Source organism: Zerene cesonia, chromosome 13 (genome assembly GCF_012273895.1).
Source record: "Zerene cesonia ecotype Mississippi chromosome 13, Zerene_cesonia_1.1, whole genome shotgun sequence".
Lineage (NCBI taxonomy): Eukaryota > Metazoa > Arthropoda > Insecta > Lepidoptera > Pieridae > Zerene > Zerene cesonia.
The window spans coordinates 6061930-6088891 of record NC_052114.1 but is presented as its reverse complement, the minus strand read 5'-3'; the positions used below and the strand labels follow the sequence as shown (position 1 = coordinate 6088891).

General features: G+C 32.3%; 2 protein-coding genes across 2 annotated transcripts in view; one reads left to right on the top strand and one right to left on the bottom strand.

Moving 5' to 3' along the window:
• Window positions 1-17996, bottom strand: part of LOC119831082 (tissue inhibitor of metalloproteinase) — a 32814-nt gene extending 14818 nt beyond the window's left edge. The window contains exon 1 of the mRNA XM_038354327.1: window positions 17773-17996. The gene's annotated coding sequence lies outside the window, so the exon portion shown is untranslated. The remainder of the gene's footprint in view (window positions 1-17772) is intronic.
• LOC119831302 (synapsin) overlaps window positions 1-26962 on the top strand; it is a gene marked incomplete at its 5' end in the record, with an annotated part of 52729 nt that overhangs the window by 22688 nt on the left and 3079 nt on the right. The window contains 4 exons of the mRNA XM_038354602.1: window positions 23007-23099; window positions 24590-24702; window positions 25245-25341; window positions 26597-26764. Of these exons, the coding sequence (XP_038210530.1) occupies window positions 23007-23099; window positions 24590-24702; window positions 25245-25341; window positions 26597-26764 (471 nt within the window). The remainder of the gene's footprint in view (window positions 1-23006; window positions 23100-24589; window positions 24703-25244; window positions 25342-26596; window positions 26765-26962) is intronic.

The window sequence follows — 26962 nt, the reverse complement described above, 5'->3', positions numbered from 1 at the left end:
ATCAATGTCAAAATTCCATAGTTAATCGAATTTGAGGACACAAACATGGAGGCACTACAAAATAATTTATTAATAAGATAAAAAATAAAACGAACTGATCTTTTGCACATTAATAATCAACTGATCAATAAATGTCAAACTAAAAAAGAACTTGATACAATCAGTCAGCATAACAACATAATACAATAATAAAATTCATTTGAAAAATGATAAGACTTCGTGTTCAATATCATTGAGTCACAGCGAAACGTAGATTTATATGTACATTTACATTTATACATCTATATATAAACAATTTTGGAAACACTCCTTAATGTGTCAAATATGGTATCATAAAAGTAGATTATCCCTTGGATATTACCGATGCCGATGCAGGGCAGCATATAATGTTTAATTTCGTAGAAATTGCCTTTATCGTCCCTGTGTGGGTCATAAAGCTGCGTCACTCCGTGCTACTACTGAATGAGCCATGATTCATTACAATTTATTTTTAGTGTATTGCGGTATTCCTGTAATTTACTACGAAATACGATCATTCTCACGCCCACGATTAAATAATAAATCAATTGCCTGATATTTATTTTATAAAAAGTAAAAATACTTGTTGCAGAGGAATTTAGTTACAATTGTAAACTTAGTTTATTTGTTTCCTGTATTGTGGTCAAAACTTAAAAGTTATTTTGGTTTAACCCACCAACAATTCAATGTCGTCAGTTGTAGGAAACGTTAACTTTAGGCTGCAACATTGAAACAAAGGAAATTTTTATTTATTCGTTATCTTGGAAGCGGCTCAGCCTGAGGCACGCTAGGCAAAGAGAAATAAAATTGTGCCATATCGTGGCTAAGTTCCCTATATCTACGAAAAGAATCGTTTCTTTTCGCATGTATTATTCATGGGGAAACGAGGCGCACTTTTTCGTGCATTGTCTACGCGTCGGCAATTATGAAATTTATGTTTCAAGCCTTTAGGCAGATCAGCGTTAATGCAGTTTGAGTCATCGCTGTGTCAAGCTGGAATAATCAAGGTTGTCCACTTGTTCAGTGATCTGATGCTGATTTATAGGGGGTCGCCCTATAAATATTGATCGATGTGTCTGTGAATTGAACGTACCGCTACTTTTAGGTTACATGGCCGTATTAGAAGTTAAAAGATAATAATGTTTAGATAACATCAACGTTCAATGCGCAATCGGTGTATTTATTAAGCTTTAAGTAGATAATAATATACTAGTTGTTACGCTGCAGTTTGAAAAATAAATATCTTCTAATATAATAATACAGAATCTTAATATATGTAAGTAACATCAGTATATACATGTATGAAACTATTATAGAATTAATTAGCTAGATATTCTATTCAAACGTTACAAAGTTAAACAAAATAAACGCTTAAATAAAGCTTTTTAACATTGTTAAATTAGTATACTATTAACTTATCGTCATATGTTATATTAGGTTTTTGTATGTATGTAACCAAAACAATCGTAAATACACGTCTCTTGTCGCATTGTCTTTGGTCATAAATCAAACATTTAACGAACCGGGCGCGCTGTCAAGTCAATAAACCATTACTGACCGTGTGTGTAGATGTATACATATTAACTGTTACATAATAACAGACTAATCGAATTCTCATACATCCGCGTTTCAAGATGAAACCGCAAGCACGCCGTCGGCAACTTAAAACTATTTGTAATTACTCGAGTATATCTGTAAGAACGACAGTATTTACAATCTGTTTCCTTATTTAACACATTCTTAAATGAAATTAAAAATAAATTGAACTTACATATATACGTTACATTAATTATCTAAGTAATTGTATTTCTGTTTTCCACGTTTGTAATTCTCCAACACGTATTTTTTTTATATATTTTATAATTCTACAACTCGTACATACTGGAAAAATACAGTGATTGATGGCAGGGTAGTTTCACAAAAAGGCATCACAAAAAAAATCACAAAGTGACATCGACAAATTATCGTCCAACGACAAATTGAATTAGTTGTGATGAAGCGTTACTTCATACGACAATGGATCTTGTTCTTACATTTATATGACCATTTTTTTTTTTTTTTTATGTCACAGTCGGCAATGGAGCTGGTGGGACGCCTGATGGTAAGCGCTACCACCGCCCATGAACATTTGTAGAGGCGTAAAGTCGATTACAGACCTTACGCCTCTACAAATGGATTGCCGACTTTAAATTGGGAAGGGATTAAGAAAGGATTGGCGAGAGGAATAAAGGAAAGGACTGGGAAGGGGAAGGAAAAGGATTGGGCCTCCGGCTCCTCCACTCACCGAACGAAACACAGCAGAATGCTATTTCACGCCGGTCTTCTGTGGGGGTGTGGTACTTCCCCGGTGCGAGCTGGCCCAATTCGTGCCGAAGCGTGCTCGACTACCACATACATTAGGCAGAAGCATTGTAAAATGTTACAATACATATTAGGTATAGTTCTAAGACAAGTCCATTGCATCTTTAAAGAGCTAAATGAAACACATGTCGTCTATAACCGACCCGTTAATGAAACGGCTAAAGAATCGATGGGAAAATTATTATTAAAATATTTAACTCATGAAAGTACAATTTTTAGATTGTAAATGATTGCATTTATAACTGAATGTATGAATTATATCCAATGAAAAATGTAATTTAAGATATATTAAATTTCAAATAAATTGCAGTTTTATCGTTCGCAAGCGATGAACGTTTACGTAACATCTAAATTTAGGATTGATGGATTTCAAATGTGTGGACATAAACACATATTTACGATCGGACGAGTCTTTAAAACGAAGTTTGGGTTATGAAAGAATGCTTGAAACAATTTGAAATACGTTCGCACATAAAACCAGGTGGGCATGGAAATAAAAACAGTGGCCTTCGTCATTTATTTATGCTGTTGGCGAAGAAAAGTGAATGCTGCTAGCCTGCGAGTGACGCGACCTCACCTGTTCCGAACGCCAATTTTAAGACGTATTACCTTTTGTTCCCGAGACCCGCCTGCAAGTGCCGCCTTTTGAACGACTGACTTAATACGACGGGAAATGTATTTGCAATATGTTTTCGAATTGTTTCAATAACGAGATTTTATTTATTCAGTATTTTACATATGCACTGTAAAATACTGAATAATTAATTAAATACTGAATACTTATAAATTGGAGGATCGTTACCTTGTCTTCTCTATTACCATCTCATTACTGTGTTTCCGTCTAATAGCTTGCAACGCTTGCCATCAGCAAACCACCAGCTCAGTTGCTTGCTCTACCACAAAAAACGTTTTTTTGCCTCTGATATATACTTTATATTTCTCTTTTGTTGCGTTGAGTCTTTTAAGAAAGTTAAAGTTTAACCAATTGGCTTCATTTCAGCAATAGTAAAGATGTATTTTACTTAGCCATCTGCTAAACAAATTAGAGAGACCGGTGCGAGCCCTTCACATGGTGATAGCTCGCGTTACGATATCACATATTTAACAAGAGAGTGTAAGATTTTGTCAAACAATTGTTAACATATGTCGTTTGCCTGTACTGAACCGGATTTATTGTGGCCCAAAGGTACAGAACCTTTTAACGCAATTAGACTCCATCTTTGTTGTGGAATGATGCTAAGAAGTGAGTAAGCCTGCAAAATGCATTTAAATCAAAATCTATGCAATAATATGGACATTCAATTAATTCTTTACAATTATTTTCAATATTGCTTATTTTTTCTTTTACTTATTTGAAAACGCTTTATTGATTTCATATTTTGAAATTATGCCTACTTTGTCAATATTTTTAAATTAAAAAATATTGTCTGTCTACAAAAAAGCCTTTTCTGGCGCAGATACAGTTTGCAATTAGTTGCTCTAGATAATCTTAAAAAAAATAATGAATAATAACTGCTTAAACGTTACTCTAGATTTAAAGATATTCAATAAATATGTCCTTATTTTTATACGCTGAAACAGAAAAATATAGAGATATTGTATTCTTCATTCTTCTAATCCCTCTGGGCTCTTATAATAACAAAGTTATCGAAGTGAAACAATAATTTCTGCATCGGTAACAATCAAATCTATTACTTTCTCCTTAACAGGATGCAACTATATACGTCCCTACAAAGTGAAACTGCAAACTTTCTTGACTTTTAGTTAATATATAAATAAATAATATTATCCATCGACCTATACTATAAATTAATATATGATATTATATTTAATAACTAGATATATTAATTAATGTTTTCATTTTTTACAAGTTTACTAGTGTAGTAATATATTAAAAATGACTATTTATTAAATTATAAATGATACTTTAACTATTGTTTAATTAAAAAAATTGCGCTTCTTCCTTGGACTTCAAATAATTTCCACCAACCACCAAAAGATCGAACTCAGAACTTTTGTATTAATATACAAATTTGAATTAAATGATAGTAAAATGTCAAAGGCATATTATATATTTATATAAATTCATTATGAAATTCCCAATGTACGTTTTGTTATTCTTGTGCGAATCTAATTCCGGCAAAATCATAACGTTGCTCTAGGTCGTAATGGAAACGACCTCGACCCAATTTATATAGCAGACACCTCATTTAAGTATTGAGAGCATTCGATATTTCGACCATTGATTGAGGTGAATAAGACGATGCACAAACAAATGAATGCCACACATTGACACAATTATTCGTCCTGATAGTATTACATAAGTATTTTTGTATTCTATTTTTGCATTACGTATTCAATGTATGGTTCGAAACGGCCACGCCGTCTGTCACGCTGTCAGCTCTTGATAAGAAGTATTGTGAGTACCTAATATAAATTAGTCTAAGATACTATTATCTTTGAATATTCACGCGACGATTCCACTCGTATGCACGTGAATGCATTTCTGATACAGATTTGTTCGTAATATTTTTAATTAATTGTATATTGATACATTTTATACTATTCTATATATAACATGAAAATATTTCTAAATAAATATATTCCCTGGTTTTAAATTGTTTACAAAATTATATCAATATCTTAATACGATCAAACTAAACTATACACTCAATACTTTAGCCGTGAAAGCGTACCAGATAATCTATAGCTATTATAAAATAGTACGGGTAAAACTATATCACACTGACTCATGTTTTCACATAAATTTTCTCTCCCCTTGATTTTATGCAAATGCAAACGTGAAATGTATGCTAGAAGCGTAGCATAATCAGTTGACACCTGGGCCCTGGCTAATGTAACTTAATCTATTTATGCCTGCTCTATGTCAAGGATGAGAGATACCACGCGGTTTATTCTGGTTGCGTTATTATTCAAATTAGCAATCGATTTGCTCTGTATGAATTCGTGCAATTCATTTGCGATTACGCGAAGATGAAATCTCGCTACTTTAAATGATTCATGCGAATTACTTCACGGTTGATTCGTTCCGCAAATTAATCAAATAACCTATGACAGACATTTAAGGTTTCGAAGAAATCTTTTGCATAGCTTGTTCATTGTTTTACATGAATCATATTTTCTAGCAGGAAAACTTTCATCTAAATATTTCTTAATCAATTTTTTTTTTAAATTACAGGTAAGGTAAAAAACGAATGACAAGCATTCAAATAATAGATACTCAGTAAGAAATCGAACTTCAAATGAAGTTAACAAATGAATTGTTTATCGAACAAAAAATTAACTGTTTTTATGTTATATTTTGCAATGTGTTAGGATCAATAGAGGATTATCATGCCAATCATGATAAAGAAATCTTTGCTTTTCTGCTTTTACATCTCTCCTTGATATTTAAAGAATAATGACATATCGATTAAAAAGTTGTTCCCTGAAGGGCATTTAAGCATATCGTGCCGCTATAGACTATTATTATTTGCATACTAGAACGATGCGTTGCAAGCAACATCGTTGTGACAGTTTCTTGACTGTTCATGTCAGATAATACATCTCGGGCCATATTCGTGCCAATACGACTATGTTCTAAAAATAGTTATGTTTACTTGATGTAAATAGATACATATCAGTCTATTTAGATCGCATTACCTATTCGACCAACCTTTCATTAGGCGTATGAAGTCATAGTTGTCGACTGCACCTAGTGCATACAATAAAGCAGTTCATTATTCGCGATTGATGACTCGATAGTGTATTTCAATTTATGGCACCATTGAATTCTTACAGCGCTCGATCATTACCCTAGTTACCGTGTCCACGACTCATAGAGTCATCACAATTAATGTACTTCTTAACATGCAAAGGGGAAGATAATATATAGTACACTTACGTTTGAATTAACTTATACTCTTATCAATTGAAGTAAAATGAAAACACGTGCAAATTAACAACATGCAATGAATAATGGAAGAAGTAAACCAGTAAAATTATTGCGTATCTCTATCACATGCATTAAGCTCCACGTCGCGCGCAATAAAAATGTTATGTTCCGAGATTCGGAGAGAATTTCAATTTACTATATTATTATTAATGTTGTGTTCCACTTTATAACATCAAGTGAATATTTTATAAATAATGTTTAAATTATTTATTTTCATCTCTCAATATAGTTATAACGAAATATAGATAGATAGTCCCTCGTTTAAAATAACAATTCAATTTATTAGCCTTAAGTTTAGGTACCTATATTCAAAAATCCATTAAGTATTATATTTACATTAAGAATAATATACAAAGATGTTTCTTTTGATAAAAGTCTCCACTTAGAAATCCTATTGTGGTACTTACAAATATTTTCTTGTAATATATACAATAAGTACTGTTCGAAGTATGATCCACATTACCGTGAGCCTTATTTAGTGAAACACAAACGGCTTAATCAGAATGTAATCCACATTTGGTCCAATTAAACGTTTACGTTCCCGTATTTTTAGTTAACGAAGGAAAAACCGTAATAATTGGTATTGAAATTTTAACAATCTAACTCTGTAATTGAAAGATCTGTTTAATACAGCGTATCAGGATCACGGGTGGCCGAGAGGCTAGGCGTTGCTACGGTTAGGCAAGATACACAGGTTCGTATCCTGCCTCGTGATAAATTTTTTTCTATTCTTTCAAAATTTCTCATTTATAAAGCATTTCAATGCTATAAAACTAAAAATTAAACAGCATATATCATACGTAGACAAGATTTTAGTTTGCTTCTTATTCACACAGTTAAAAAGCTTTTCTTGTTAGCGTTCTTGCAGGATGTGTGCTAACAGTGATTACTTTGACGATCGTTATCTTGTTAATCTTATGCACCGCTGAGTTACATTGGCTGGCCGCATGCCGCGCTTATCGCATCTGGTCTAGATGCAAGGTCGTTACGCATTAGCGAACAATGGAATTCGCAGAAAATACTCGTAAGAATAGAAGATACTGAACTGTACTTAAATCCATAAAAGAAGCAATACCTGTGTGTATTATGTGACGTTAAATAAGTCCACTGATTTTTCAGTTTCAGACCACGGTTCGTTTACTATAATCACAGTAAACGATATGAAGGTGATTTGAAGGTACATATAAATTGACTAACGCGATTTATAAGTAATTGTGGAGATTTCTTAAAAATAAAAAAGAAGCAAATAAGTGTGGTGTAAAATACCATCTTGAGCGCATTATCAATTTATAGCCTGATAAAATTTGTGAATATTTTCTTGTCATTTGACATAAATAAACGTAGGCGGACTAGTGTTGGTGGCAGTGCCCTAGATTTTACCTAATCAGAGTCATAAAATACACCTGAGTTAAAGATGTGGACATAAAATGTTTTGACATTATTAAGAAAACACTATAGATAAAACATAATATGGAGTAGCGTGATAAAAATGATTAGCACCTTCATTCATAATGTATTAAATTCGTCGTAAAGTTTTGTTTGGATTCCGATTCAATCTAAACTCTTGGGTGGCACATAATATCACATTCCGTAAAAGCTTATAGCTTTTATACCCTTAACGTTTGTTATATTTACATGGATATACGCATGTGGGTGTGAGAACGTATGAGTTTATAAGCGGCCTTAAATAGAGTGGAATATGTTTTCCTTTATTGTTATCGTTAGAAAGGTTCCTCGCTAACTTCACTGAAATCTCACTAATCATAATGTTTTTGTTTAACCTTTTAATAATATTTGTAGCTTACGGGAACGACAGGAATTGTCCTTGGGTGAGAAAAAGAATAAAAACAAATCAGTACGTACTAGCGTCGATGAGAGACGGGATTTCAGAAATAAAGGAGAAGCCACAATGCTTATAAAGTTGATTGTGCTATATCATTTGGATACATGCACACATTTACATAACAATAAACACATTGAACGTAATAAATGGGGCAAATATGTGCAGCACCGACGCGTAAGCAATCTGAGTCGTGGTCTAATTATAGTGCAGTAGGTCTTGACGCGACATCCGATGCTCAATGAATTTAATTACCACATATGTTATGCATTATAATTTTGAATTGTTTTGACGACCAAATATGGACCTCGATCTCTTATTGTTATCTTTTGATACGCTTTTATAAAGAAAAACTTTTTTTTATTGTCTGTTATATTAAAATGTGTTTGATTCGTCAGAAAATTTCTAAAGTAAATTTAAACCAACCGTTCTTTTTATTATTCTATAAACATAGTCTGGCTGACATAACACAATCCAAACGTTAAGTAAACATTTTCGAAACGAAGTCGCCGCGGCTTCTTGGGTTTTTACATAAGCCACAAAACGTGCGGGTTCCCGGGTACGTGATTTTCGTATCATTTCAAAAATCAGCATAGGTTTACCGCCTTATAATAGAAAAGCTTTCAAATTTTGTGTAATTAAATCTTAAATTTAACCGATATTCCAAAATATAACCGGGCTTCATATAACGATAGCATATAGTAAATTTTATAAAGCCCCTAGCAAATCCACTGTTAGATGGCTGTAATCCTATCAGTGATTGATCAGATTAAAAGGTCCAGGCTCTGCATCTATTACGGGGAATAGAATGTATTTCAGTGTTTGTAATACGATTTATCTGTGAGTCTCAACGATTTTAGTGTTTCGACTTTCGAAGGTTTTTTAGTAAATATTTATCCACGTTTCTTTAAGCTAAGACGTAAAAATATATTATTTTTTTTTAAGGGTAAAATACGATTACGGTGAAATCGGGTTAAACTGGTAATTCTAACAAACTTCTATTAATTGTTAAGCTTGTATTAATAATAAGAAGTAAACTATGCACCTATAAATTCATAACACAAAGTTATGTTATGTCTAAGCATGACCGCGTTAATTAAACATAAGTAATTCTGCGTATCGTGATAAATACTCATTGCGTACTCTACCTGTTGATATCATTTATCAGATTCACCGATTTGTCCTCAAGTACTTATTACATATGCATTTCATGTTTATATCATATGCATATCGCAAATATTTGTTATGTATACCTAGGTAAAATATGTAACATACTCGTATGATTATGTAAAATCGATTATTCGCTTTAATTATCAAAGATATGTCAACATTTGTACTTGATATACACATTGACGATTAAGCATTTGGTAAGAATATTGCTAGATATAGGGCATTTTTGGGTAGGTTATGTAATAACATAGAATAAGTATATATTATTATTCTTAGTTACAAATTATGTATAATATAGATGCAAATCATTTAATTTCATAAATAAGTTGTAAGCAAGCGATTTTTTCATATTAACATTTCATTGCATATCGTAATAAAAAAGTCAAAGACAACTTATAGCTTATAAAATATAACAACTGATAACATAAATTACAATCTTAATTTGCGGACTTTTTGAGCACGAACGCCTTAAGGCGTTTAAAAACAATTTAATGCAGTTCTTCGGCGAATCATCGGACAGTCGCTTTTAATTGAAACATTGCAGTTAAACCGTTTTAAGAAAGTTTTGGATGCACGCCAGCGGTTGTTCTGTATTAAACACTCGCACGGATTTTTGGTTCATCGCTAAGGTCAAGGTTACTCAAGTAGGCGATTAACATCGGCGCTCACATATCTCATAAAGTGATAGTATTCATTACAGCCTGCTTGCGCTTGTATAAATTTCAAAACATGTTTTATCTTTAGGCTTTATTTTAATGCTTCCGGTGATGAATTTATTGTTAGCATACGTTGAATCCGAATTTTGAGGAGGTTACAGTGAGGTCGGTAGTAAAGATTGATTACTGAAGTTAACGTAGTCATAAATGACGCAATACAATTAGGAAGCTTACCGTGTACGCGCATTTCCCGTAGATGTGCCAGATAATAAATCTGACAGTGCTAGCTTTGGCTGCCATCCAACCTTACTATGATGAACATCGGATCAACTGCACACTACATCTATCACAATTCGACATCTGTTTTTTGTGCAACATAAATGCCGTAATCAGACAGTTCAAATGTCCATAAAAACTGATATGCGTATATTAAAAAAATATATATACCATTTATTTTAATGGGATTATAGTTGGATGACATACATGAAAGCGATAAGTAGGTTTTATATTTTAAAAATATTCTGCCTACACTCGAATTGGCTGAGTTGAAGTACTTAATTTTAGAACTAATAAACATTAACAAATAGGGTTAAATTGCATAATATGCAATAACACGGGTGCAAAGTCTAAAAGTACTTATTAAATAAATCACATGTGTAATAATATATTTTGTAGTTATCTGCTGTGTAGTATAAAAATATATTTTTATATAAAACAGATAATAAAAATAAGAAATCTACAATTGAAAAGTGAAATTGCATTACTACGAATTTTTGCAACACATTAACATTGTTAATTACTGAAACCAGATATGATACTAAGTATGATTTGATATTAACACAGCTAAACATGCTTAATGATTCTGACCTTACATTGTCTTTTTGTATTCGCAATGAACACACTGTCCAAAATTAAAACTCGGGCTTTAATCATCTTATGGTATTTTTAACCGAATTCAAAAAAGGGGGTTCTCGATTCGTCTGTTTTTTTTGGCTCTGTTAACGTGTCGTGAGACTTTCGACTGGGTGAACTGATTTTAGTGTACCTTTTTTATTTGAATGCCAGTGCCACCGTGTGATCCCATTTATCAATATTTTTTCGATTTAATCGAAAGATTATCAATATTTTTTCACCCGGAATTTTGGTTCACCCGGAAAGTTATGTGATAACAAAACCAAACAAAATAGAATCGATCCTCCTCCTCGAATCCTCCTTATTTGAAGCCGTTTGAAAATGGAATCGATGCAAACCTAAAATATACATATAATAAAAAACGGATTGTTAACGTCTGTTTACACAACTTATCAGATCGCAAATGTGTGTTTTAAGATGAGCGGCCAATTTAAATTGGCCTACAAAAAACATGCAGGTAAACAAACTACTGTGCTAAACTTAATTTAGCATTTAACCTTGGCCGATTAGAGAACCTGGATCGCATTTTCAACAGGATGTTTATATTCAGAGCAATTTCATTGATGAGTGTATGAGCAAGATTTAAGACATCGTAAACTTTTCTGTATTGTCCAAAAATACAGCCTAGCGGGAAGAAAACAAGCTATTGTGCAAAATCATTCTTCATTCATAGAAGATATCATAAAAAACTAGGTAAATAGGAAAATGTAAACAACACAAACATATGTGTTCTCATTTTCCTGACATTGAGAAAAAAGAAATTGTAAATTCATTCATTACCTCACTGTCTATAATTAAAAGTTACGGCGCAGAATTCGACTGTGCCGTTAAAAATACATTTGCTGCCGTAGCAATTACTGGAGTTATGAATGACTTGCTTTCTGCCCGCGGCTTTGCCCGCGCAGTCAAAGGAAAAGATAGACAGTTTTGCGGTTTTTTCTCGCATAGTTTCCGTAGAATTTCCGGATTAAAAAACGTTATATATAAGTAGACATGGATTAAATATCTAAAAAAAAATTGTTTAGTTTCGCATAATCTTCATGAATGTCCTTTTATACTAGGACAGCAAACGTTTTATTTTTAGCCGGATACAAGGTTTTTTTGACATCGTTGCTAACTAAATAAAGGTCTGAAATTTGGAGTATTAATAATAATATGTACAAAAGCAGTGGTGGCTCAGTGGTGAGAACCTCGGACTTCGGAATCGATAAGTCGGGGTTCGAGACCGGGAGAGCGTGCAGGAAATAAATTGATTTTTCAATTTATCTGCGCATGTGGATAACATCACCACTGCTTAAACGGTGAAGGAAAACATCGTGAGGAAACCGGCATGTCCAAGAATTAAAAGTTCGACGACATGTGACATCTGCCAACCCGCACTTGGCCAGCGTGGTGGATTATGGCCTGAACCCTCATAGGAGGCCTGTGTCCCAGCAGTGGGAATATATATGGGCTGATGATGAATAATAATATGTGGACTTATTAGCTGCATGTTTCTTCAACTTAGTCTTATAGCGGAGATAAGAGGTAATTTGTTAAGTTTGAGGTTCGAACTGTTAATGTTGCCGAAATAAATTATAACGTTAGAAAGTTTTAAGCTTTATTGAAGCAGGCTAAGAAAACCTCTTAACATTCATAAGTTCGGGCTAATATAGCTTCTGTTTTAAGGAACCAAAAAGAAAACTAATTCAGGTAAAACATGTTTTGTGTAAAGAAGAACAGATAAAAACGCGAAAATAATAAAAAAGTGCAACCAGACAAAATGCGTCGTAAACGTGTCGGCGGTAGCGGCGCGACGCTATTGCTAAAACGTCGCCAAATTCCTTAAACGAGGCGTAGGTTCTTTATGAAGTCAAGCAAGTAAATGAGGTGCATCGTTTAATCCGTTTTATATTTATGTTTTGCATCAGCGTGATCGTTCAGTTGACGCCTTTCTCGAAATTATTCGTCACGTTTATTTCGGGAATTACAACTTTGACTACTGCGTACGAGCTATGCAAGGCAGCGTAATCGATTAAGGTAGGTTTCGTCACATTGTAACACTTTTGGTACTGTAAGTTATATACGCAGTTACAAATTGTTATATTATATTTGCATTTTCAGTTTCATTGAAATCTCTTTCACACATTTAATGAAATTTATACGAGTAAGTAAGTTAATTGAGGCACTATAGAGATGTTTCCTGAATTCTAACAATAAATATAGATTTAGCCAATAATAACTGTTAATAACATTTGTAAAACTATTTGTGTCTGGTAATAACCAAGCCAAATAACTTTCCACTTGTGATATTTTCAAACAACATAATATTTCATAGCAAACAGTTGAAAGCCTGACACTTAATATCTTTGAAGAAATTCGATAACATTGTTATACATGACGTTAGTTGACATCATTAATTGAAACCAAAAAATGTGCTGTGTAATGTAATAGATGTCTAGACTACCTTAGTAAGTAAACACTAGATTTGAAATCCGATGCGGCATTGCAATATCGTAACGATTTTGTTACCAACTTCGAATAAGGCGAGTGATTATTGTTTTAATTGTAATATTCTCATTTAAATGATGACGAAACACATATTATTTGAATTTGGTGTAGACAAAATATTTATTTGTAATTTGGTGATGCGCATTATAAATGTAATTTTCATTATATAAGCTAATCGTATTTCATGTAGTGCGCACTGATATGATAAAGTAATAAATTAACACATTTCCCTCTTTCATCATAGTATCAAATTGTGTAAATACATAATGTTTATTTTCCTGAATACTAATAATGTGCATAATGCAGGTATGTAGTTGGCGCCAAAAACATACTCAGACCCGATTTTGATCATGATTCAGATTCTGCCTGAGAATTTTGGCTACAAAACTTTCAACAATACATTTTAGTACCACTTACAATACCATATTTAACTTTGTTTACGGATTCTGAAATGAAATCAATATTAATCACACTTGTATTATATGCTTCAAATCGAATGCAATAAGAAACATAACTTTTATTATATGAGCAGGCATTTCGTTATTGTATATACAATATTGTATATCTTGATAATGAACTTAGGTACAGTCATATATAACTTATAAAGCTACGAGTGTGCAAAAAAGTAAATTATAAAAGTTGAATATTATTGTAGTTGATTGGAAAATTAGTAAGAGGAGGTTAAAAGAAACATTATTAATGGAGAAACATATAGTCTTATGTGTAATAGATCGAAAGGCGGGTGCGGTATAACTTTTATCTAACGTGATACATAACTGTAGCTCCTCCTCTATGCGGTTCTCATGATGTACTTCCCATGGTTTAGTATAAGCTTAAGCTAGGCATCTTGTATTACCGTTAGCGGCCAAGAGGCGCCAGCCATGTACTAGTTAATATGCATTGAAATTGGTATTATTTAGTAAGGATTTATAACTTTTAAATTACAGGCACAATAAACAATATTAAACTAGTCTTTATCTGAATGTATCGAAGTATGTTTGCACTTTGCAATCACGTTTCAATGATGTGAACATGATAGGCTACTTAAATTAACAAAAAATACTAACAAAGTTGTAAATCTTTAAATCGCTGGCTTAGGTTTGATTCATTTGGGGTTTATTTCATTGTTTATTTTTCTATCAATAAAAAGTACTTGAAGAAGAATACAACGCATTTTGCAGTCATCAGACCATATATGTTTCCACTGCAGGGAAACAGGCCTCCTATGAGGGTTCAGGCCATAATTCACCACGCTGGTCAAGGTGCTGGTGCGGGTTGACAAATGTCGATTTCCTTACGAAATTTCCCTTCACCGTATGGTATATATCGTGGTGGTATGAATAAGGTGCAGATAAGTTCAAATATTTCTTTATTTCTTGTACGCTCGTCCGGTTTCGAACCCACGACTTATCGATTTAAGTCCGAGGTCCCCCTCAATGCGAGCTACTGCCGGCGCAGCTCATAGGAACGAACACAAAAGGTAATTTAATTGTAAATGACGTAATTAAGATAATTTTTTATGTTATTTATTCCAAAATAGTTCTAATCGTTTGCTTTTTATTAACTATGTATTTTACCTTGTACTTGAATTATTACGGAATAAAATATGTTAATGTGTTGATCTTTATTACATTTGAATTTAAACGAACGTTTAAACTGAATATCCCTTGATGTTTTCGTATTATCAAATATGTACCGTAATTACTCCGCAGTTCTCATAAGTATTTATAGAAATAATTTCAGTTTCATATACATTTGCATATTTCAGCGTAATCGTAGCGCTCTGATAACTGGAAGCGTGTTAAATGGCAACATCAACACACGTTTCGTGTTGTCACCTGTGTTATGTAGACACGGTGATTGTTTACCTTCGAACGAAGTAATGCGAGCTTGTTGCACTTGCGGCTAGCCGTGGGACCACAGGCCGTACTACGAACTGTCGACATTTCCTTAACATCGTTAATCTGATACATAACATTGTATAATACGCTAATTATGCAAACCGTGTATTGTCTACTCGATAAATTTAGTTAGGTACTTATTTATTAGGCTACTCTGCTACAGTGTACGCGACTGACGTTGTGTTTACTATCTTGATTGAAGTAGTAAATATGCTATCGGCTTATATAATTGCCGCTTACGCAGTAACCTAACTGTGTATTTAATGCGATGTATCTTTTGATTCGTATAACATTAAGTAAAAGCCCAGCACATTATGGTAATACATGGGAAATACATTTATGTATTCTATCGCGATCGTAAACTAGAAAGGGCTCGCTCAAAATATTTATACGACGAAGTGAGATTAAATAATCAGTATTACAAATCGTTGTGAGTATGCTTTCATTCAGTTACGTTTACGGTTGAAAACGTGGTCGATAAAACAACGAACTGTAGGTACACAGCCAAACTACGATAAATATAACAGCGTCTAATTATTGGGGAATTTTAATAAATCTTTGCAGGCTGGTTTATTCCCTGAATGTATGCATACATTTAACCTGTTTAATTGACTGTGTCTATTGAGTAAAGATAAATAAAATTACATGTAAGCAATAAGTTATACCGTGGTAAATTTTGGAAAGCCGATGTTAAAAAATTAGTATTATGTTATTGATAAATGTTTATCAGAGACTAATGCTACACTAAACTAGCAGTACACTAACAGCCAGACCACTAAATATCAATGCCTGCCTATCAACTTGTCGATATCGAGCGTCGCTCATGAACTTGGCCTGTGTATCTAAGATTGGGTCAAATAGATACAGCGGATGATTGTATCCCGCGACATTATATTCATTGAAACAATTAATATCTAACAGTTAAAATGCGACTAGACTGACGTTAGAAGATTTTATTTCAGGGAGACCTTACAATTCGTATATGTTATTTTTATAGGTGAATTACTAGTACCCACGGTTATTTTGAAGGTTGACCTTCTGATACACAATAAAAATGTTTTGAGGTTATATTTATGAATCATAAAAAATATATTGGAATAGTCTATGTCATCATATTTCATAGCGCTATAGGTACAGTAATAGAGAGCGGGCTATGATTAACATCTTCCTTGAGTAGGGTCAACAATGAAGGGTCACAAGTACTTCGCTGTTACCTAGCCACGGATCGGAATGTCCCTAAATAATAAATTTTCATAATACAATTTACTTGATTATGCAAGAGTCAAAACTTTGAATGTTATTACATTACATTGTGTACATTATACGATATTGCGTATGTTTGATATTTAATCATTTTTATAAAATCTTTTAAATTGATAACTCAGTTTGAACGGAAAACCTTGTCTATAATTTAATTGAGATTATACAATTAAGATAAGCGAAATATTGAGTTAATAAAATAAAATAATTTATATCTGTACCACAATTTTTGAACAAAATTGTATTAAATTTCCATTTTTGAGTTTATAATACTCTGTAAAGTGTACCTAGTACATATAAAAATTCTTCGATCAAATTGCAAATAAGTCATTATAAATCGTATAAAAGGTGTTTTATTATTGCAAATAAGTAGTAAAATTCCACTTTTAAAATATTGTTCCCTTATAATATATTACAATTACTTCGCAACAATACTTAGGTATTGTATTTGGTATTATATAGTTTAGAAAGCAATGTTCTCAATGATTCCTCCGGTCAATAGCTCTTGAATCTTGGTCATTATGCAATAAAGGCGTTTGATTAATCAATAGAGAAGAGTGGGTCCTGCCGACTCCTGCCGGCTGCTGCCATTCGTACTAACAACACATTTCCTTTTGTTTTGTTTCTAGTTATTCTGTGTGAACATTCGACGCTAGAATATTCTATGACTTTACAAGTTAATTTATAAATATTTTAAACACAAAATGTGTGAATTATAAGCTATATCATCGTTAAATTTAAAACCTTAAGATGGTTTATAAATTTAACCTATATTTAATTGTTCAAAGCAACCCAATGAAGACGTGATTGCGATAATATTGTTGGGTAGGTTAGTGAAGACTAAGGACGCATGAACGCTTGCTATGTTTGCGGAATGTGTCACGTTTGCTTTGCAGTCAATAAGCTAGGTGCCTTTAATCTGTCCTCAAATAATTTACCGTGTTTTGAATAGGGTTAATTGAATACTTCCCTTATATTTTGTTTATGTTAATTGTAATTTACATAACAAATATATTTATTTGGTATTAGATTATCTGAACATTTTTAGTATATGTATGTGTAGTATATTTTTTATAAATTAATAATAATTTTCGATATTATCCTAAAAAATGTGCCGTATTAGATAATAAGCGAACTAAAACTATTTTAATACAAAATTATTGACTGTTATCACTTATATATTGTAGGTATACTAAGTAAACATTGCACCTGCGCACGTAGATATTTCAGTTTCACTTTCAGACTCCTTTAATTTCATCCAGTACAGGACATACACTTCAACTGTCACTTTAGTAAGGGTCCAATTTATGTGAAAACGTAACAAATTGTCTATTACAAACTGTTTATCGTGTATGCTCCCGCGCAATGCCGGCTTTACGATTCGAGCGACACGCGTTCCCCGTTGCGAGCGATCAGTGACTGAACGTTTGGTAGAGTCGAACCAGTTATTATGCGCCCACAGTTACCATCAATAACTTCAGTTACACGTGGGACTCGGTATGCCGCCGTGATATCACACATGCAGGATACAATGCTCGTTGCATCGCTGGTAAAAGCTAGTGATTCATCAGATTTTGGTTTCGAATGACATCAGCGGACTAAGCATAACGCAAGTGCCTTGTTGATCCTGGTACATTCCCCGAAGAAACACTAGAAAGTGCTACGCATACAAAGTACGCGCCAGGCGAACAAATATAACTCTATCTTATTGGCGTTAATTCCGCGAGATATATCAGAAAAATGAGTAATTTGGCATATACATATCAATGTATGTAGATTAGATACAGAGTTATGTTATTGGTATTTGTCTACTTGATTTGTATATAATACAGTTACACTAATTCAGGACTAACATTTATTGGACTAATTATCATAACATTTATTGAATAATTATAATAACAAATTTTTACGCTAAATTTAAAATAGCATTACGCAGCTTGGCATTTAAAGAAGACAAATGAAAATAAAAATTAGGTGTTATTTGTTAGATTTGATATTAGAAACTTACTTCTTTCTTCTCAAATTGTATAATAACGATATTACTAAATTCAAATTAGGTGAAACGCATTTTATTGTTTTTTACGTGAAAATGGTAATAAAATATTTAATATGACAAACATTTATTATATACATTACTTACATCCTTACATCGTGAGAAGGAAGAGGAAAAAGGTGCATACATCTCTGTACCACATTAGAGATTACCTAATTCTTTAATTTTGAGAACATTTATCATAATAATATGTTAAACAATGGTTTGCACTAGTAAATTCTATGCCATATCATAAATAGATACAATCAATTAAGTTAAGTGCGTCTAAAAATAAAATAAGTTCTTATGGCATTAAATATACGGTATGAAGTCATTTTAAATAATGAATAATTGCAGGAAAATTCCTTAACGTTGTGGTGTAATTGATAGGTAGCTCATACAAATAGGTTTCAATTAGAGGCCCGCGTGTTGCACACTTGTTTGTAGATGCCTCTTGCTCTTATCAAAGTGGGCCGCAATGTTGCAATGTTCTAACTTTACTTCTTATCCCTAATTTGTAAAATAAATAGGGATCATAAGGAAACTAACGTTAATGAGTAAGCTAAGTAAGTTAATAAGCATTAGTTTTCCTAATAAGTGTCATCTTTACACCCGAACTATTTTTCATGGTTAACTTTACCCTTTCTTTGTTTACAATATCCCCATTTAGCAAGACGTTTAATTGTGAAATAACGCCTGGAATATTTTAAGGAGAACAGAATAATTGGATCCTCATATTATGTTGACAAGATCACAATAAACTGCATTTCCCAAATTGAAGAATAAACACAGCTAAACATGGTGTAATATTTATGACTATTAAAATATATAATAAAATATTCAAGTCAGGACAATTTCAAGGAACTACCAGCAAGTCTATACAAAAAGACTGACGAACTGGTTAATGGTGAAACAATTTTATGAAATTGACGGACTTGTGACATTGGAGGTGTATTATTAATATATTTATTTTTAAAATTTGCTTGGGTATCCAAGCAATGCGTAGAATGCATTAGCCACATAATATTATAATAATAACATATATGATTTGAACTACATTGTTGCAAATAAATGTAATTTGAATTTGGCGTTATTAAATGGACGATTTCCGTGTAAACTTGTTCCATAATTATAAATACGATTCATTAAACGTCCGTATAATTTAATAATATTGAGCAGCACATGTTTTACAAATACACCATAAAACAATGATCCATAAAATAATATTTAGTTTAATTATTACTTCCTGATTTCATTAAAATAATTGAATATATTGAGTGCGTTTCCTGCAAATCAGTGCGAATATTTCATGTTATATAACCTTAATCGTAGTCTGACAAGAAATGTAGACGCTAAATATATAGCGCCTCTCATTACTAAGAATTAAACTTAGACGGAAAATGTAAACAGCGAGGTGAAGGTGTTAATTTCGTCGATGAACATATTCTCACCTTGAGTAAGGTCAATAGCAGAAGTAATGCGTTCATATTCACATAACGAAGCATCCGCACATGCGCATTCGCCTGATAGATTAGATAACACAGAACTATGATAGAGCGATGACGATTTATTATTGTGCATTTATACAGTACTTAACGCGCGTGGCGGAATGATAACATCAAAGGCGGTCATTATATTGATAAATGACAATTGTCTTGTCCTATAAGGACAATATATGTTCCATCGAGACTTGTGCAATATTATTTCTCGCTTACTTATAGTCATTAAGAGCTATTGTCAGGTATCGTGTCGATATTTGAATTGAATGCTTCCACAGGCGCCGCAAAGCTATCAGGCCGATTCATCAATAGATAACAATTCTAGTTATAGTGCAAATTATAAACGCTGTCAACGCTTTGAAACGCATGACTTCAGTTCTTAAAAATGTCAAGTCTTTAAACTTTGGATTTACGCTGTGTATTTAGTAAAGTCTAGAGAAGAATAAATATGAACTGGTAGGATATTATGATTAAGTGGGCAACAATGTTTAATCATAAACGACGCAAAACTAAGCCGCGGCCCATAAATAGTAATACATACACCAACTGATGATTTTGTTTGTTTCTCGGAGTTGACAAATGATGGTGCGTCATCACTCGGAAGTCTACCTTGCGGCCGAACTCTTGATCTGCCGACGCCCACGACCGCCTTCAATACGATTGCGATTCAGCACAACAAATTGCTCTTGAGATGTGAGATCTTAAAAGAGGATACGTTTGTTTTTAGCTTTTTGCATTTGCAATAATTTAAATAAAAAACAGGCCTATGTACACATACCATATTAAATGTTTACTCCGTAAGATTTTAATTTCTACATAATAAAATCAATAAAATGAATAGATTTCATTCAAAACGTACAGCATCAACAAAATGATGGAATTTACATTTATTATACTTAAAAAAGTATCTCTTCACCCATTAAATGATATTTATTTTAGTAAAGAAATAAAAAAATACAGATGCAATGAATACGATCTTTTGATATTTTATGTAAAATTTATCGATCATGAAGTGGCCTACATTTAGACAATGATATTGCTTATTGAATTCGTGCCAATTCCATCTTAACTTATGAGTTATGAGTTATGGCCCATAAGCGTAAATATAAGTTTCGGAAAACGATTGTTATGACTAGTTTATATGCGCAACACTCATGGGAGACTGGTGCATTAATAACGAGAAACGTGTTTTACTGAACAAGAACTATCAAATTCATTTAATTAAAGGAATAGATTACCAGTTAATACAAGATCTCCGTGAAATTACTCGAGATTTTCCAATTAGCTCGCCAAGTTTGACCTTTGCGCCGCAATTTGAACGCCTGCTTGGTTTAAGTGGCAAATGAAAGCCCTCCTTATGTTATCGGAGTTCTTAACCTTTACGCCCATGCATATACAGAAATCAAAAAATTAAATCTTATTGTGATTATATCCACGGTTGGAAACTGGCATCATGCAAATTGAGTTTGTTAACGACTTTGTTGTAGCTACATAATGTATAAAGGTGACAACATAAATAATTCCAGCTTATCCCACAACTCGGCCTTTTAGTATCTGAGCTAGTGCCAGCACCACACGTGCTACGTAATAGATGCTGTTAGAAACTGAAAATTTGTTTATTAAACTTCTATCAAACAAAAAAAAAGAAATAAGTTTACCTGATTCGCACATAATTTTTTAACATAGTTCATTTTAATATTTTGAGCTTTAAGTATATCTGTCTTCGTAATTGGCACACTCAGCGTAACTGATTTTATCAGGATTCAATTGGGTGACGTTACTGTGTTGGTGATCTACTACATCAAAATTATCCATTTGATTGTTCTCTTTAATTAATGCCTATTCGTTTAGGCTTTGTTTGAATTCGATAAAAACGTATGTTTTTATATAGGAGTATATTTGAATGATTTAACTTGAAAGTAAGTGTTCATTTGCTACTCAAAGCTTGAAACATAAATAAATCCTATTCTACTAATATTATAAATGCGAAAGTTTGTAAGGATGTGTGTGTGTGTTTGTTGCTCTTTCACGCAAAAACTACTTTTTACCGATTGCAATGAAATTTTGTACGTAGACAGCTGGACGACTGGAATAACATATAGGCAACTTTTTATCCCGATATTCCTACGGGATACATACGTACGCGGGTGAAACCGCGGGGCGCAGCTAGTATGGATTATAATATGCACAAGCAATTACTAAATATTCTTTTTACGACATTTTATGATATAAGTTATAAGTCTTCATCAAATTTGAGCAGCTCTTGTAAATCTTTATGCAGTCTTATTTCTAAGACGCCACTTCGATACACACACACACACACACACAAACTTAAGATTCGATTGTACAGAAGTTGAATATACTTGCAAAAAAATGAGCACTGATGATTAATAATTATCTTTTATTCATATGCATTCGTAATTATTATTTACTTTACGTATTCATGTGATGTTTTAAGCAAAATACAATTCGTTGCGCAATTAAAATTAAAATCGAGGAATATAAATTATACATAGCATTAAATAACACATCAGTGTATAAAGCAATTATTATCCTCGCTTCAACAAAATAAAGCGAATCGTTAAGAATTAATGGTCGATTCTATGATAGTACTAATGATAAACACAATAAAGGCTTTATTAATAGTTGTGCTCTATAGCTATTAGTCATGGAGTAATTGCTATTAATGGTGCCTCTGATGATTTACCAGTTCATTAAATTAATACATAGTCATGTGGAATACAATAAATTCATTCAGTTAGTGTAGCGTGTTTCAACCTGCGTAGGAAAAATCTTCGCACAAATTAGAAAATATTTAAAATTATGATATAATGATCTGTTTTGGAAGCCATCTATAAATTCCTTAATATAAAGCCAAGGTTGCTATTTTTATGAAGTTTATTGTTGGACAGGTAACGGCACCAAAGTTCCCAGTGGTGATCAAGATCGGGCACGCGCATAGTGGCGTGGCCAAGGTGAAAGTGGACTCCTTGGCCGACTTCCAGGTAAGCCCTGTGTGGTTTACGTCACATGTACTAAGCTTGCAGCTCTTTAATGGATTATACAATTACGATTGTAATATACTATAAAAAAGATTGTATATTAGAAATCTCAGTATACAAAAGCGAAAATTCATTACATATTTAACTTGAAAGTACTTTTTACACTAAAGTATTATTAATTTCATTTTAAATTTCATTGAATGCTATTATAGTGTTGTTTTCATTGTCGCTCCATCAAATTCTAACCCAAGAAAGATAATATTAATAACAATATATACGTACACATTTATTATAATAATCTATGTTATTTAATCCAGTTATAGTAACAGTGAAACGCTCTTCACCCGACTATAATCCGAGCTTAACTTTTATCCTGTTTAATAAAGCACACGCTAAGAAACTTTCTTGCCATATAACTTTGAGGCACACTTTGTGCCTTTATTGTTCGGAGTTCTTTATTTTAAATGGAATATAGCAAAAGTAATGAATAGGTCATAAATAAATAATTTGCTTATTAATCTTTAATATTTCGTTTTCAACTTTAATAATTACTTCAGTTTTAATTGTCGATGCGAGGATTGACATTTAATTTAGGATGAAATGGATGTACCCACATACAAATAATAACATCTATGTACGTGTTATTTCCTGAAAAAAAAAGTTTTTTTGTTATAATTTCAATTAAGTATTAATAGGTTATTAATATAATAGCAGTGGATGCTCACCGGTTAAATAGTTACATTTTTATTCGTATGAAATATACCGGATTAAATATTTTATAGGACTGGAACTCAAACGTGTAATTTTTGAAGGTATTTTATTCTAATATTCAGCCTACCTGTCATTTATTTAAAATTTAAGGGAGTTGTTAATAAAATCAAATCAATCCGCATAAGATTCCAAAATAATATTTCATAGGATGTGAAGGTTCAAGTTAACCAGTTACATTATCAATTCAATGCAGTTTACTGGATGGAATATGGATTTAATTTTTTTTACTTTATTTGAAAATCAATGCACATACTTCTAAAGAAACATAGGTAAGATCATGATTATTTCGTATGACGTGGACAGGATTTAAAAAATACAGTTTGAATTGAAAACATCTGGTGTTTTACGCGAACTCCTTTTGAAAAGTAACATCACACTTATAATAATTTAGTTAAATAAATAATTTATACCAATACAACATTAATTTCTATTTGTTCTGTTATAATGAAATCTTTATTGTTGTGAAATATTAACAAAAGTCGATGGGATGGAAATATGACCGCCCACGCCTGCACATTTTCGTTCACTCTAATGTAATAATCTAGGATGAATTTATATGCAATCATATTTAAATAAAGAATTTTCTATAACGTGCATTATAAAATCTTATGACTTCAAAAGTAAATGTGTCCTTTTTGCACTTACCATGGAAATCGGTATATCACAAAAGGGTAAAAATAAATTGTCATTTTAACTATATAAATAATTTATTTGTCATACAGGATATAGCTGGTGTTGTTGCAATGCTTGGCACTTACTGCACCGTGGAGCCGTATATTGATGCAAAATATGATATACACATACAAAAAATCGGCACTAACTACAAAGCTTTTATGTGAGTACTTAGATATTGTCTTTTACGTGTCCATATTCGCTAAAGTAAATGAAATGCAATTGTCTACAAAATTGAGAGAAATATTACACCAACCTAATGCTTTCATCAGGCCCACACATTTTGTATTAACCCATAATAATTTTATCTCAGATACTTTATTGCGTCACTTTAAATTTACACTCGTTTATATTTAAATTAGTAATTGTAACATTTCAAATGCTCAGTCTGTTTACATTTATTAAACGCCTGACGAAAAGGAACAAGTTTTTCATTTTGATTATTCAAGTCTTAATAATTGACAAGGCAATTTATTATTGTAGCTTTTCGACTTATAATAATATTATTATAAGTTTAATTATTTATGAGTTGAATACAATTCCTGTGCATTGGTTCAATTCAATAAGCATATCTTTTCATCAAGAAACTAAACTTGCAATTAATTAATCAAATGTTATCAGTTCTAAGATTTTAGGTAACTTGAAATTGCAAAGTTTTCCTTACTATAAGAGTGATGTAATTAATAATAATAATATATGTTTTAGGCGTAAGTCCATATCTGGAAACTGGAAAACCAATCAAGGTTCTGCAATGCTTGAAGCTATCGGAATGAATGATAGATATAAGATGTGGATTGACGAGGTAAGAGCTAGCTTTTTGTGGAAACGCATATTGTGTAAGGTCTAATACATACGTACGTACATATGTACATATATATAACTATATACAAATACTAAATATATATAGTAACTTTAATATTAGAGCTGACTAAGGAAATGGTCATATATTAGTTTATTAAATATGCTCAGTGCATCTTTTATTTACTGGATAAGGATTCCATAGGAGTATGGCTTGCACATGGAACGAATTAGGATAAAGTTTTGTTCTGATTAGAAATTATTTTAGGATCAAACTTGAGGAACTTTCAAAAGCAGATAAACAGCCGTACTCTCGCGAAATTGGAGTTTTTCTATTTGGTAATATACTTTAATCTCATCGAAGTTACATATTTTTAATCTCTTAAATCGACGTTTGGATTAAGCTAATCGTTTCTGTGACTTCAAAATCTAACAATGTATTTGTGTTACATATTGTAACCAGGTGAAAACGATTACAATTTCAACGAAGTTTAGAGTTTAGATCACCAAATTACATCATTATTTATAGAAATGTTATGGTTCGTGCTCTTTCTATTTATGAAATAATATATGAGAGTTTAGATTTCCGTTTTGTTTCCGAGAAGGTCACGTTTGCTATTCGTCGATTCTATATTAAATAATATGCTGTATAAAGAATATAATAAATTGCGAACGCCGGCTGTTTATTCATTTTCAGACGAGACTCTTCTTCAGAATAGTATCTCAAAAATTATAAACCTTATCTGGTACAAATTGAATCCGTAGGAGTTATTATTTTTTTCACACGTATACAGATAAAAGGTAGCTTTAATCTAATTTCATCTGAAGTCCGTGAGGCGGCACATATAAAAACTCTCACCCTCTCAAACTTTGCTCAATTGAAATAAGACCTCTCCTAAGGGGTAAGTTGAAGTATCTAATACTTCAACTTAACTCTTAATTTATTTTACGTTTATAGATGCATGTTCCTATTTGAAAAATATGTTAATATAAAGTGATTGTTAGATAAAAACTTTAGACGAGATACTACCATGTTAACTGCCATGTATACGTTCTGTCTTAGCGTAAATAAAACAATGCGAGTTATCAATAATTATGAAGCAAGAATTATCCCTCATTTGATTTTACGTTAGTATTGTACGTTAAAAAATTAGGGAGATTTTAACGACTTTTTTTGCGTTCAAAATCCTTTAAAATGCTTCAATTTCTAAGTTATAGAGCTATTCTCTAATAATAAAATAAAATGTGTATTATTGAAGGTCAGCGAAATATTCGGTGGATTGGAAGTCTGTGCTCTGGAACTGGTGGTAGGCAAAGATGGAAGAGAACACATTATCGAGCTCAACGATTCTGCTACCTCTTTCATGGGCGACTCTCAAGAAGAAGACCGACGTCATCTTTCCGAACTGGTCTTTCAACGGATGCAGGTAATTATTTTGTTGCTTTTTTTCTGTTTATCATTTCCAAACGTTCTATTTCTCACGGGAGTTACAATCAATCGCTTTATAAGTACACATATGCATTATAAATCCGAATGGAAAATTATTTTTTATTTTATCACGGAAAAAAGGTTACGCGTTTGACTAAATCAAATTGGTAATACCATCCTTTTAGGCTTAATTTTC